This window comes from Drosophila eugracilis, unplaced genomic scaffold (genome assembly GCF_018153835.1).
Source record: "Drosophila eugracilis isolate 14026-0451.02 unplaced genomic scaffold, ASM1815383v1 contig_171, whole genome shotgun sequence".
In the NCBI taxonomy this organism is placed as follows: domain Eukaryota; kingdom Metazoa; phylum Arthropoda; class Insecta; order Diptera; family Drosophilidae; genus Drosophila; species Drosophila eugracilis.
Window position 1 is genome coordinate 76,641 of NW_024572545.1, and position 14,629 is coordinate 91,269.

At 42.1% G+C, this 14,629-nt stretch overlaps 1 protein-coding gene across 1 annotated transcript; it reads left to right on the forward strand.

The window, feature by feature from the left end:
- Positions 1-1,544: 1,544 nt before the first annotated feature.
- Positions 1,545-11,304, forward strand: LOC121530507 (cytochrome P450 307a1-like; the record flags this gene model as incomplete). The annotated part of the gene is made up of 4 exons (XM_041819652.1): positions 1,545-1,584; positions 2,826-3,150; positions 10,748-11,054; positions 11,095-11,304. Coding segments are annotated over exons 1-4 (882 nt in total), but the record flags the coding sequence as incomplete, so codon positions are not given.
- Positions 11,305-14,629: the final 3,325 nt, after the last annotated feature.

A 14,629-nucleotide genomic window follows, 5' to 3' on the forward strand; every position in this document is an offset into this window, starting at 1 on the left:
ATCCGAAATCCAAAATTGTATGCTCACTATTACACTCGATAAATACAATATTATAAACCCTACTATTTTCGACCATAATGACCTAAAGGCTATCTTTGACGAACAGCTCACGGAGGTGCCCTTAGTTAGCCTTATGGATGTATCTAAGATTACAATTTTTCAATCCACTGTTTTTATCCATATCATAGTTCAGTATCCTAGAGTTAAACTTATTTGTAAAAAGGTCCTGCTCTTCCCTGTCGTACACTACCACACATCTTGGCGAAATGTGATGACGGAATCCTAGCAGTCTCCGATTGCGCTAGAGCTGAGCCAGGATATTGTACCGTTCTGGGCCGTGGCTTTGTCTCATTGGCTGACAGCGATCGTATGTCTTCTGCAAAATGTGAATGGTTAGCGGTAGGCCAAGGGCATACGGTCATGGATGAGCTTTTGTCAATTCTGAAGTTTAGTTCTTATTTGATGTTACGCCAGCTCCTATTTATGAAACTGCCTATTATACTGACTGAGTCACTAGGCCAGCGGTATCGAAGGACAGTTACCCTTCCGCCGTAATCTCCCTATCTCAACAAAGGAGTAATACGACCACCTTTTGAGATCTACAGCGACAAGGGCCACCAGCGGCAGCAACCTTCCACCGACCCCCCGAAACGGATATCCAACCAGCCGGCTCTACACCGGCCACGGAGGCCGTTTAAATAATTTATATTCTTGATCAGTATCAATAGCGAAGTCGATTAAGCCGTATCCATCTGTCCATATAAACGCTAAGATCTCAAGAACTATAAGAGATAAAGAGTTGCGATTTAGCAATCAGATTCTTGAGGTTTCTACGCAGCGCAAGTTTGCAACAGCATCCTGCCACTCTAACGCCCACAAGAAACTATTAGAGCTAAAAAGTTAAGATTAAGTACGTATAACGTACTTAATTCGTACCATTACCATTTATTGCACAGGCATACAGGAATACGGAAAGTCTTAAAATGATTGGGTCTCTCTTAAGAGACTACATTCATGTAGGTATCTTTTCAAGTTACAGATTGCTTTGCATCTGCGTAGTTTTTAATTAGTACCTGTGATTCAAGGTTTGGTGAGTTTTTTATGCTTTTTTTTATAAATTGGTGTACATAGCAATACAAAATTCATATTTTTTCATTACAGTTTCTATTTTTATTGCAGTTCAAATTTTTATAAAAAAGTTGTTCTTAAAATTCATTTTTTTTGTTCTTTTTATTGTGCGATATAAAATACAAAACAATTTATATAATATTTTCAGTACATTTATTTATAAAACGTGTACGATTCATTATAAAATTGAATTTCTTTAACAGTTTTTATTTGTATTGCAATTTAACTTTTTAATTTTCTAGTTTTCTTTAATTTTTGTAACTCTTCTTAATTGACGGACGCATTTGCTTCGAAGAAATATGACCCCGAAGCGAAATGCAATTGGCCGATATACACCTCAAGCGCAAGCGAAAAGGGTATTTCGAGCCTCAGAATCAGACGAGCAACGAGCATTAGGGCTAGAAAAATTCAAGTGCATGCCGCTGGGACCCGATCGTCTGAATTACCTGAACGACGGTAAGTAAGGTTAGAAAGATATGGGACATATGACCAACAGTAAGGTCGGCGAAAAAATGTTCGAACAAGGTTCAATCAGGATGGATAAAATGGACCAAGATGGATACAATTTTCACGTAATGCAGCGCACTCAAATTTAAGAGCGAAACGCCAGGGATGTGTTGCGCCAGTGGAAAAGTCAAACTGCCAGAATCACATTTCCCACCTGAACAATTCTTATTCAAAACATTTTTTGACTATAAAATTAAAAGGTTAAGACGTAATGTTGCCACGTATCCCAATGATTCCGACGGTAATGACATTCGAATTCAAACGTACCAACAAAGCACAATGACAATCATTGCAAGTGTGTAGACTGAATTTGGAGAATCCATGCTTCTCACATGGGCAGTTCTATATGGCCTGCTCGCGCGTCGGAAAATTCTCGGATTCCTCCTCTGAAAAACAAGAAACGTATTATTTCCCAAAGCACTTCAGTATATATTGAATAGAAACCTAAACGAAAAATATTTTATTTGTTTTATTTTGCCCGTGGAGGGAACATAAGCTTTAGAGGACTATGTCAAGCTTGAGAAGCGGACCGAGGCGGTCGCGCTAGTAACGTATAAATATACTTCATCAAAAATAGCGCACTATATTTTTGACTTACTTCCTTGCGTCCGTCTGTTTGTTTGTCAGGAACTATAAAAGATGCATATAAGTTTGGGATTAACCATGTAGAATCTTGAGATACCTGCACAGCGCAATTCTTCTGTCAAGCCCACAACTACAAAATTAGAAAGTTTGGATTAAACATGTAGGTTTTTGAGATGCCATAAATATTTTGGTTTGACCTTATACATATTTTTTGGCAATACCATTCTATATACAAAAATGTTTTAAATTTAACATTATTTCGTTTTTTATTACAAAATTAATGTTATAAGTCCTTACTTGGTCAGCTCTTTTTTAAAACTTGCCCTCTGCAGTTCGAGTCAAGGATTGCACTAGTAACGGGTTCAAGATCTGGTTAAGATTTTGAAATTGGGTAAAGAAGTTACTGCTATCAGATAGTTTTCTTCTTGTGTTTTCATTACATTATGGAATCAGAAGTTTTAATATTTGAAGTTTACTAAAATTTGTTTCTAGCTTTAAAAATTGTATGCGCATTCCACTAAAATTCCATTAAATCTTCCTTGAGCTTGGGAAACCAGTTTTGTTAAGAGGTAAGGTAATAAAATAGTTTACTTTTGGAAGAAAAGTGATTGAATACTTAGATGAAATCTTTCGGGATATTAACCAGGGCTATTTATTTGATTTTTTACCTTGGCTGATTCCATTTTATACAACTCACATAAAAAAAATAATGCACTGGTCAACTACTAAACGAAAATTTATATTATATAAAATTGTCGATTGTCGAGAAAGTAACATAAATTTAGAGGAACCTGACAAAGATTTCACTGATGCTCTGCTAAAAAGTTTAAGAGAAGACCAGAATGTGTCTCGTAATACAATAATTTTTATGTTTGAAGACTTTATTGGAGGGCACACAGCAGTTGGGAATTTGATAATGTTGGTTTTGGCATACAAGTTAACAACCAACTCCCAGCTTAGGCTGAGCAGGCCAATTCTTATTCCCCTTGTTAATATTATATTGTTATTATTATTACACTTTCCTCTCATGCATGGTCCACCCTAAATTGGGTCCACCTTGTGGGCCCTAAGCTGAGCCAGCGCATTGTACCGTTCCGAGCCGTGGCTCCGTTTCGTTGGCTGCCAGCGATCGTTTGACTTCTGCAAAATGTGAAGGTCAGCGTCTGCGCGGCCAGCCGGCTATGCATGAGCTTTTGTTAGTTCTTAGTTTTAGTTTTAATGTGGATTTGAAATAGAGAGCACTGGCTCGATCATAAAACTCCGGCCTCAGCCGTTACATTTATTCTATTTGTTGAATTTGGTTATTGTGCCTTAAGGGCCATAACAACGGGGATAAGTATCTCCCACCGTAACCTTCGGACAAGGAAGGAGGTCGAAGCGACTACCCGACTCTTCGGTGGCTGCCATCCTGGAGCGCCACCAACACCTAACCAACCGGCTCTACCCCTGCCACGAGGCACCGCCAACCGGCACCAGTAGTTACGTAATTCGGACGAAGGAAGGATGTCGAAGCGACTACCCGACTCTTCAGTGGCTGCCATCCTTGGTGGTCACCAACACCTAACCAACCGGCTCTACCCCTGCCACGAGGGCACCGCCAGCCGGCACGGATATTAAATAACTGTCGCCCAACGGAGTAATATTATTACTAATATTCGAATTTCACCCCTGAAGTTGTACAATATGTAAGTAGCTGAGCGCCGACAATAGCCAAGGTCTACGCAACCACAAATACCAGTGCATACAATTCCCTATGCCCAGCATTAGGAATTTTTTACAGTAAATAAATAGTGACTCGATTTTCGATTTCTGATTCAGTTTTTTCTAAGTGCGTGGCCATAAATAAAAAATAACAATAAAAAAAACATATATCTCATATAACGCACATTGGTGCCAAGGCAGTCAACATTTGCACGAATTAATTATGCAAAGGAATATTTTATTTTTTTGTTAAGGTTGGTCTCTGTACGCATGCAGAGGTTGCCAGTCGTTTTTCTCCTTGTATTTTGCTACAATTTTTTTTCCACTGTGCTTGTATTTAATTTTTAACTAATGTTATCCAGTGTATCTGTGCTAATAATACACCCAGTCGAATTGACCTATGCTTGTTGTCACCGTTCTGTATTTTAATTTTGTTTTGGAGACAAATTAATCCAACATTTTTGTGTTTTAGGTGACGGTCCATTTGTTTTTTTTTCTCTTCGCCTTTTATATCACCAAGTGGCCCGCCGAAACCTTTTGTCTTGAGCCCCAATAATCAAATACCTCGTATCTACCCAGCGCTCTTTAACTGCCAATGAGTTGGGAGTATAGGGAAGTAAAGCAGGAAATTCATAGTGACGATAGCGACGATAGCGAAGAGGTAGGATTTCGCCACGAAGTTAGGGACATAGATCAACCAGAAATGAACGCAGAAATGGTCCAAGCGCTTGTCGCAAATGCGGTCAGCGCCGCTCTTGTCGAGCAGGAAGCACGCTTAAGAAACGATTTTGCCACAGAGTTAAGAGCGGTTAGAGCACAGGTTAGTGCGCTGTCAGTGCAAGCGCCGCAGGTGGAGGTCTACCAAAGAGTAGTACCGGACCCTGCAGTAAGATGCGATGTCAAGTTGGACATAGTAAAATCCCTGCCGACGTTCAATGGAAGCCACGACGAGTACGTTTCGTGGAGGCAGGCTGCATCAGATGCTTATGAAGTGTTCAAAAGATACGATGGCAGCGAGGCAAACTACGAGGCCGTTGTCATCATTAAAAACAAAATTTGCGGGCCCGCTCGGGCACTACGCACGTCCCACAACACAGTGCCAAATTTCGATGCAATTCTAGCCAGACTAGATTGCACATATGCGGACAAAACGTCCCTAAGAGTGCTACGGCAAAATTTAGAAATGGTTCGACAAGGAGATTCCGACCTTATGGCATACTATGACGAAGTCGAGAGGAAACTCACGCTCGTCACTAACAAAATAGTCATGTCACATAACATGGACACAGCAGCAATCCTGAATAAGGAGGTTAGGGATGATGCCCTTCATGCATTCATTGCAGGGCTTAAGAGGCCACTCAAGACACTCGTGCTACCAGCACAACCCAAAGACCTTCCATCTGCACTGGCATTAGCGCGGGAAGCCGAGAACAGCATTGAAAGAAGTGCGTTCGCGGCAACCTACACGAAAGCTATAGAAGACAAGTCCCATTTTAATGAGGGCAATAGGCGCAATAATAAGGGTCAGGGAAAGCAGTGGAGAGGTGAGGATAAGAATCCGCACTTTGTTCCTAAGCAGAACCAAAGTAAGCCTCATGAGGACAATCGCTGGCCGAAGCGCAGGGATCCCGAGTCCTTAGACCACAATACGGTTCAGCCGATGGAGGTAGACCCCTCAACGGCTAAGTTCAGACAGGGAACAAACTGGGGAAAGCCTCAAAGTAACAACAATTACAAAAGGCAGAACTCGTCCCAGCGGCAATCGGGCCAAAGACGCCAACGCGTCAACAATTTAGCCCAACTCCAACAGGAACTAACAGATTTTAAAACCAAAGCCGAGGCTGAGGTCGCCACCATTGAGGAAGATAGCGACACGGCCGAGTTTAACGACCTCCTACATTTTTTAGGGAGCGTTCCCGACTGCCGTTCGTCGAGCGACAGTTGGCTGGCAGAACACTAAAAGTTCTCATCGACACTGGGGCGGCAAAAAATTACGTAAAGCCCGTAAAGGAGCTAAGAAACGTAATGCCGGTTGAAACCCCCTTTACAGTGAGCTCTATTCACGGCTCCAGTGATGTCAAAAGAAGTGTATAATGCGCATTTTTGGACTACACGTCCCATTTTTCCTCTTGGATACATTGAGCACGTTTGATGCTATTATAGGCTTCGATTCGCTAACGCGAGCAGGAGTAGCATTGGACCTAGGCAACAGCGTAATAAAATATGCAAACGTCACTGAGAAGCTCAAAATTTTTGACTGTCAGAATGTCAGCTTCACAACATATTGGTACCAGGTTCGGCTAAAGCCGACTTCAAAAAAATTATTCTGAAAAGGATCAAGGTGTTTTCGACCTCTAACGAGGCGCTCACCTTCAACACATCGGTCGTCGCTACTATTCGAACTACGAGTGACGAACCTATCTACTCCAATTTATACCCCTACCCTATGGGGGCAGCAGACTTTGTAAACAATGAAATAAAAGAGCTGCTGCAAAATGGCATAATCAGGCCGTCCAGATCCCCATACAATAGCCCTACTTGGGTGGTTGACAAAAAAGGGACCGATGACAACGGCAGCAAGAAGAAGCGATTAGTTCTCGACTACAGGAAGCTGAACGAGCGAACAATCGCCGACCGCTACCCCATGCCGAGCATACCCATGATTCTAGCGAACTTGGGGAAAGCCAAATTCTTTACCACCCTAGACCTGAAGTCAGGGTACCATCAAATATACCTGGCTGAAAAGGACCGAGAGAAGACCTCGTTCTCAGTTAATGGGGGGAAATACGAATTCTGCCGATTACCCTTCGGCCTAAAAAATGCAGGGAGCATTTTCCAAAGAGCCATCGACGATGTGCTGCGGGAAGAAATCGGCAAAATATGCTACGTCTACGTCGACGACGTAATCATCTTTTCCGAGAATGAGACGGAACATGTCAAGCATATTGACACGGTGCTTAAGCGCCTACTCGGTGCCAACATGAGGGTGGCGCGGGAAAAAACTAAGTTCTTTAAAGAAAGCGTTGAGTTCCTAGGGTTCATTGTCACCAGAGGAGGAACAAGAACAGACCCAGAAAAAGTTAGAGCAATAAAAGAGTTCCCAGAACCAAAAAATTTGTTTAGCCTCAGGTCCTTCCTAGGCCTGGCGAGCTATTACAGGAGCTTTGTAAAAAACTTTGCTTGCATTGCTAGACCTCTGACCGCCATCCTCAAAGGGGAAAACGGGACGGTCAGCAAGAATATGTCGAAAAAAGTAGCTGTCAGGTTTAATGAAACCCAGCGAAATGCATTCGACCACCTTCGTAACATTTTGGCATCGGAAGACGTCATTTTGACATACCCTGATTTTAAATTACCGTTTGACTTAACCACCGACGCCTCAGCGAGCGGAATAGGCGCGGTACTATCCCAAAATAAAATACCTATTACCATGATTTCACGCACGCTAAAAGACTGCGAGTTGAACTACGCCACCAACGAAAGAGAATTGTTGGCGATAGTCTGGGCAATAGGCAAACTCCAAAATTACCTATACGGTAACAATGAGGTACGGATCTTTACAGACCACCAGCCTCTCACATATGCGGTATCCGACAAAAACACCAACGCTAAGATCAAGCGATGGAAAGTGTTCATTGATGAGAACAACGGGAAAGTGTTTTACACACCCGGAAAACAAAACCTGGTAGCTGACGCACTATCGAGGCAACCCCTGAATTACACAGAGGCTGAGGCCCAGTCTGACGCGGCTACGGTGCATAGTGAGCTTTCGCTCTCATACACCATAGAGACCACAGACAAACCTCTGAACTGTTTTAGAAACCAAATTATTTTGGAGGAAGCAGGCCAACCGCTTCGGCGGGATTTCATAGTCTTCGGAAATAGAACTCGCCATATCATTAATTTTAATAACAAGGACTCGCTCGTTGAATCCGTTAAGGAGATAGTTAACGCCAACGTTGTGAACGCAATTCATTGTGATTTCCCTACCCTGGCTCGCATTCAACATGCCTTGAGGCAGGAATTTCCTGCGACAAAGTTCTGGCATTGTAAAACCTTTGTCAGTGACATAACCAACGCTAATGAACAGTTGGAGATCACTAACACAGAGCACAATCGCGCCCATAGGGCTGCCCAGGAGAACGCAAAACAAATTCTCCGGGATTATTACTTCCCGAACATGTTCAAATTAGCTAGCGAAGTGGTCGCGAATTGCAAAGTCGGCAATAAGGCCACATACGATCGCCATCCCAAGAAACAAGAATTAGGAATTACGCCTATCCCATCATACGTTGGGGAATTGTTGCATATCGACATTTTTTCGACCGACAAAAAAATCTTCTTAACTTGCATTGATAAATTTTCCAAATTCGCTGTCATACAGCCCTTAGCTTCTAGGGCAATAATAGATGTACGAGCACCCATTCTCCAACTGGTAAATTTGTATCCTAACACCAAGACCATATACTGCGACAATGAGGCCTCATTTAACTCTGAGACAATCACATCATTGCTGCAAAACCAATACAGCATCGATGTTGTCAATGCGCCACCGCTACACAGTAGCTCCAACGGACAAGTGGAGAGATTTCACAGTACCCTGGCGGAAATTGCCAGATGCCTCAAGCTTGATAAAAAAATTGAGGATACTGTGGAACTAATATTGAGGTCTACTATAGAGTACAACAGGTCGCTACATTCGGTTACAGAGTTTAGACCGGTGGAGGTCATCCACGCCAGCAGCGATGAGATGAAACTGGCAATTAAAGCCAGGATTGACAAGGCACAACAATCTAACCTAGACAGGGTTAATCCTTCAAGGCAGAAACGAGTCTTCGAAGTCGGTGAAAGAGTGCACTTACGCAACAACAAAAGGTTAGGGAACAAATTAACACCGCTTTATTTAGAAGAGCGTGTAGAAGCAGATCTGGGAACATCTGTTCTCATTAGGGGGAGGTTGGTCCACAAGGACAACATTAGATAGGCACTTCATCTGCCACAGTCGCCCTTATATTAAAACCCAATCTTTGCTTTAATTTCCACATGAGGAAGCTGCTGGAAGTGGACATTGAGCATGCCCAGAACGTTCTGGAGGAACTTAAGATACACCATAGAATGGCCAGGAGCCTTGATTTTTTGAGGTCAGTCCTTAAGGTCGTGGCGGGTACACCCGGCGCGGATGATCTAAATAGAGTTACCGAGGCTAATAATAGACAGGTTATGATTAGCACTGAGACACAGAAACACATCAATCTACTCACAAACACAGTAAACAAGATCCTCAGGGAGGAAAAGGACGGGCTTGTTGATTCAGGCCATTTGTTCGAAACACTACTAGCCAGAAATAGAATGTTAATATCTGAAATCCAAAATTGTATGTTCACTATCACGCTTGCTAAAAATAATATCATCAATCCTACTATTTCCAATCATAATGACCTAAAGGCTATTTTCGACGAACAGCTTACGGAGGTCCCGATAGTTAGCCTTATGGATGTATCTAGATTAAGATTTTTCAAAGTAATGTTCTTATCCACGTTATAGTCCAGTATCCTAGAGTTAAGCGTATTTGTAAAAAAGTCCTGCTCTGCCCTGTCGCACTCTACCATACTATGCTACAAATAGAAGACAACGGCGATGACGGAATCCTAGCAGTCTCCGATTGCGCTCCTACCAACTTGGCCACATTTTGCAAAAAGGAGTCACACGACACCCGCGCCAGGCAGTTACATGCAGGCGGGGCGGCTACGTGCCGGACGCGGCCCAGCAATCTGGAACCCCTTACAATTGGGGACGATGGAGTAAATGTATTTGAACCTCAACTCCTCCGTGAATAAGAGCCGAGTATTGCGGTCTCCCCCTTAATTAACATTACGGGACACGATCACATATTGAGTCTGCCAATGTTACAGCGGATGAACAAGCATAACCTGCGTTTAATGCAGGAGCTTAGAGATGACGTGTCGGCTGGAGGTTCCCCGAGGATTTGGTGCGCCGCAGGAGTCGCCGTCAGCCTCGCACTATGCGGCTTGGTCCTGCTCCAACAACACTGCAGGCGCAAACGAGAGGCAGCCCAGCTACAAAGGTCCATCGACGAATTGGCTGTCACCGAGGACGGCGTCCAATTTAAGGGGGGAGTAGTTAACAACCAACTCCCAGCTTAGGCTGAGCAGGCCAATTCTTATTCCCCTTGTTAATATTATATTGTTATTATTGTTACACTTTCCTCTCATGCATGGTCCACCCTAAATTGGGTCCACCTTGTGGGCCCTAAGCTGAGCCAGCGCATTGTACCGTTCCGAGCCGTGGCTCCGTTTCGTTGGCTGACAGCGATCGTTTGACTTCTGCAAAATGTGAAGGTCAGCGTCTGCGCGGCCAGCCGGCTATGCATGAGCTTTTGTTAGTTCTTAGTTTTAGTTTTAATGTGGATTTGAAATAGAGAGCACTGGCTCGATCGTAAAACTCCGGCCTCAGCCGTTACATTTATTCTATTTGTTGAATTTGGTTATTGTGCCTTAAGGGCCATAACAACGGGGATAAGTATCTCCCACCGTAACCTTCGGACAAGGAAGGAGGTCGAAGCGACTACCCGACTCTTCGGTGGCTGCCATCCTGGAGCGCCACCAACACCTAACCAACCGGCTCTACCCCTGCCACGAGGCACCGCCAACCGGCACCAGTAGTTACGTAATTCGGACGAAGGAAGGAAGTCGAAGCGACTACCCGACTCTTCAGTGGCTGCCATCCTTGGTGGTCACCAACACCTAACCAACCGGCTCTACCCCTGCCACGAGGGCACCGCCAGCCGGCACGGATATTAAATAACTTACATAGCTAAAAATCCTATAATTGGTGAGCTTATAATGCAGGAGGTAGATTTTGTTTCGAATTATGGAGTAAGGAGTATTAGTCTTTATGATATGAATAAAATGCCATATATCATGGCGGTAATTTTAGAGGTTCTACGACATTCATCATCTCCTATTGTTCCTCATGTAGCAATGGAAGACACAGGTATACCGGGATTCGGTGTTACCAAGGAGACAATCGTTTTTATAAATAATTTTGTATTAAATATAAGCGAAAATAACTGGAAATATCCTGCTCAATTTGAGCCGAAGCGGTTTCTAGATATAAAGCATACAGATGACAGAACCAATATCTTGGTGGGACCAGACTCCAGTGCTCAATAAGTTAGGCAAAATTACAAAAAAAAATTACAACAATGGTTTTCAGCTTAAGAAATGTATTCCACTTTTCTTACCGTTCAGTGTCGGTAAGCGCACATGTCTTGGAAAAAATCTGATTCGAGGGTTCGGATTTCATTTACTTGTCTATATTATAAAAAATTACAATGTGAATAGTGCGGACTTTTCAAAAATTAAATTACAAAAATCCAGTGTGCCAAAAAAATGTTTTCAACTATTATTGCGCCCTAATAAATAAATAGTATATTATATATGTCGGCGGCAAGGGTATGTTTTCCATCTTGATGCTTTTATTGATTTTCGCAGCTGCACAGTGAGTTCCGTTTGGTTCGAATACCCAAGCTCAACTGACTCTTGCATATGCGCTCACGTCATAAACTCACTCAAGTCGACCGTATACAGCCATCTCTGTCTTACTCAAGACTCTTGGTATCTTACCATCGAACCTCACTCAGCAGCAGAGCGTCTCCGCCTCTGCCACCGTGCATTCTCTCAATATCAACGAGTAAAGCAGAAGCAGGGGAATCCCCCGAATTTCCAAATTACCAGAATGCTACATTTACTGGGAATCACACTGCGACACTGCCTTCCTGACCTTCTTAATCAATACGTGATCGCCTAAACTATGTTTAATAATTTTCGCCTTATTACTTTCAAACCTGCGCTTATCATATCGTGCGCCGTCTTCCATATTTTGTTTGGCTTGTTTTCTTAGATTTCCTCTGTCTATTTTGTCATCAACTTTTTCATCTATTGGTAGTAAGCCAAAAGGTCTAGCTTCCTTACCAATTAACAATTCTAATGGGCTAAACTTAGTTACTCTATTCGCCGTACAATTCATTGCCAATTGCACCTCGGCCAACGCATCCTGCCACGATCTCTGACCGGTTTCCACAGCCGTCAACATACTTTTGAGTGTACTCATTACTCGCTCGACCTGACCATTGGCCCTACTCGCACCGGTGGCAATTAAATGCAAATTAATTTTTTGAGAGGAACAAAACTCACGAAAATCTGAACTTGCAAAACAACGACCTTGATCCGCTATAATTCGGGTAGGCAAGCTAAATAAGGAAACAACTGATCATACGGCCTTAACACAACTTTCCGTATCTATTTTTAAAGTGTGGTAAAAATAAACAAATTTTGTAAATGCGTCTATTAAGACAATAACGTATTCTTTTAAGTCATTTTTACCACTCAATTTTCCTGTTATGTCAATATGTACCATGTGTCACGGTATATCTATTTTGGAAATAGAATGTAACTCTGCCTGCACTTTACCTACGGGTGGCTTCGATAGCTTACAAGTGATACAGTTCTCTACGAACCGACGCACATGTTTTCAAACCAATAATAGCTATAAACCTTATCTAATGTCTTTTCCCATCCCAAATGCATTATTGATTCGTGGACATGATTGATAATTGCCCATCTAAATGACCTTGGAATTACCGGTAGACATTTAGTTTTACCATTTCGCAGTATTTTCCTATGCAAAATACATTTTTGTAATTCATAGGTTTTATCTAAATTATCTGGCAATTCAATATTTCTTAATTTAGTTTATATATCTAAAATCTCACTATCACGCTATTGCTCCGAAATTAACCAGTTGTCGGTTACCTCAGTCAAATTTATTCGTTTCTCAGGTATTTTATTCTGAACACTATTTTCCTCAGGTATTTTATTTTGATCATTATTTTTCTCAGGCACTGGATTCCGAGATAGACAATCTACGTGCGCCATTCGCCTTTCTGTACTCTAAGCCAAAGTCAAACGATTGCAAAAATGCCCACCACCTATGTACCCTCGGCGTTAAGTCGAGTTTTGTACGACTAGCCTTCAAAGAATTGCGGTCTGTATATACGACAAATTTACGTCCCTGCAAGTAATGGTGGAAATGTCGGATACTGTTAACTACCGCTAGCGTCTCTAATTCATAAGAATGATATTTTGACTCGGCAGGAGACGTGCATTTACTAAAATACTCAATGACATGGGGTTTGTTATCATTTTTGTGCAATAGTATAGCTCCATAGCCAATTGAACTGGCGTCAGTGTGCAACTCAATTGCGTACTGCGGGTCGAATATGATCAAAACGGGTGCCTGTGTCAACACAGATATGATTTTAGCTCGTATTTGCTCGTGGTCTTGTTGCCAAGTGAAAGTTGCAATTTTCTTTGACGTTAGGTGATACAAAGGCTTAAGCGTCTCCGAAAATTTTGGAACGAACTGTCTGAAATATGAAGCTAATCCAATAAATTGTCGTAACTGCGACACAGATTGTGGAGGCGGTAAATCAATCAATGCTTTTATCTTACGTGCGTTTGGCCTAATTTTCCCGTTGCTTATTTCGAACCCCAGATACTCTATACGAGTTTTAAGGAAGGAGCACTTAGTTACATTAAACGAAAATCCGGCATTACTTAATGTTTCGAGTACAGTATGCAACCGTTCCAACGCCTCTTCTTTGGTTTCGGCTATAACCAACACATCATCAATATAAACGGTAGCATATATGTGTGCTAGAGTTCCTAATGCTCTTATTATGGCCCTCTGAAACACAGAAGGTGCATTTTTCAAGCCAAAAGGCATGGTCAAAAACTCGTACTGCCCTTCTGGCGTTACAAACGCAGTTCGCTCTATTGAATTTTCATGTACTGGAATTTGATGGAAACCACTGGCCATATCTAAACACGAAAAATATTTGGCACCGCGAAGCCTGGCAATCTGGTCTGCGATAAGAGGCAACGGATACCTATCAGCAACAGTATTCTCATTTAATATCCTATAGTCCACACATAGACGATCAGTGCCGTTTTTCTTCTTTACCAACATCATAGGGCTGGCGAAAGGTGAGCAACTTGGACGAATAATATTTGCTTTCAATAATTCATCAATTTTACAGCGCACATGGTTTTTTTCTTCCTCGCTTAGCCTGTAAGGACGTCGTTGCACTATCTTTAGTGGATCTATTAAATTAATTTCTAACTGCCCTGTCGAGACTCGAGTTTTTGAAATACCGCTGATAAACCAATCAGAGTAACACTTTAGGATATTTGTAAAGGCCATTTTATCGGATTCGACTAAATCAATATCAGCATTTATAATATCTCTGTAATCAGTTACAGTCAAAACATCTACCCTTTTTGTTTTATAAATTTGGAATTTGTCGGCGTCTATTTTTACTCCAAAGCCCTGGCTAAGGATTTCACGACCAACCAACACATCGTATTTCATATACTTATCCATTATTACGTGTAACAAAATATCAAAGCAGTGTTGTTCAATATTTATATTATATAATACTTGCTGAGTACTACAAAAGGCATCATTACTTATACCGTTAAGTTTTACAATGTTATTTATTCTTTTTCCCTTAAATTTACCCACGGCGCTTTCCTTCACTAAAGAGCATTCAGCACCCGAATCAAAGCAAAATGGAATAGACTCACCGGATGCCCTTATTATTCCAGACGGTGGAGCTACTGTGCTG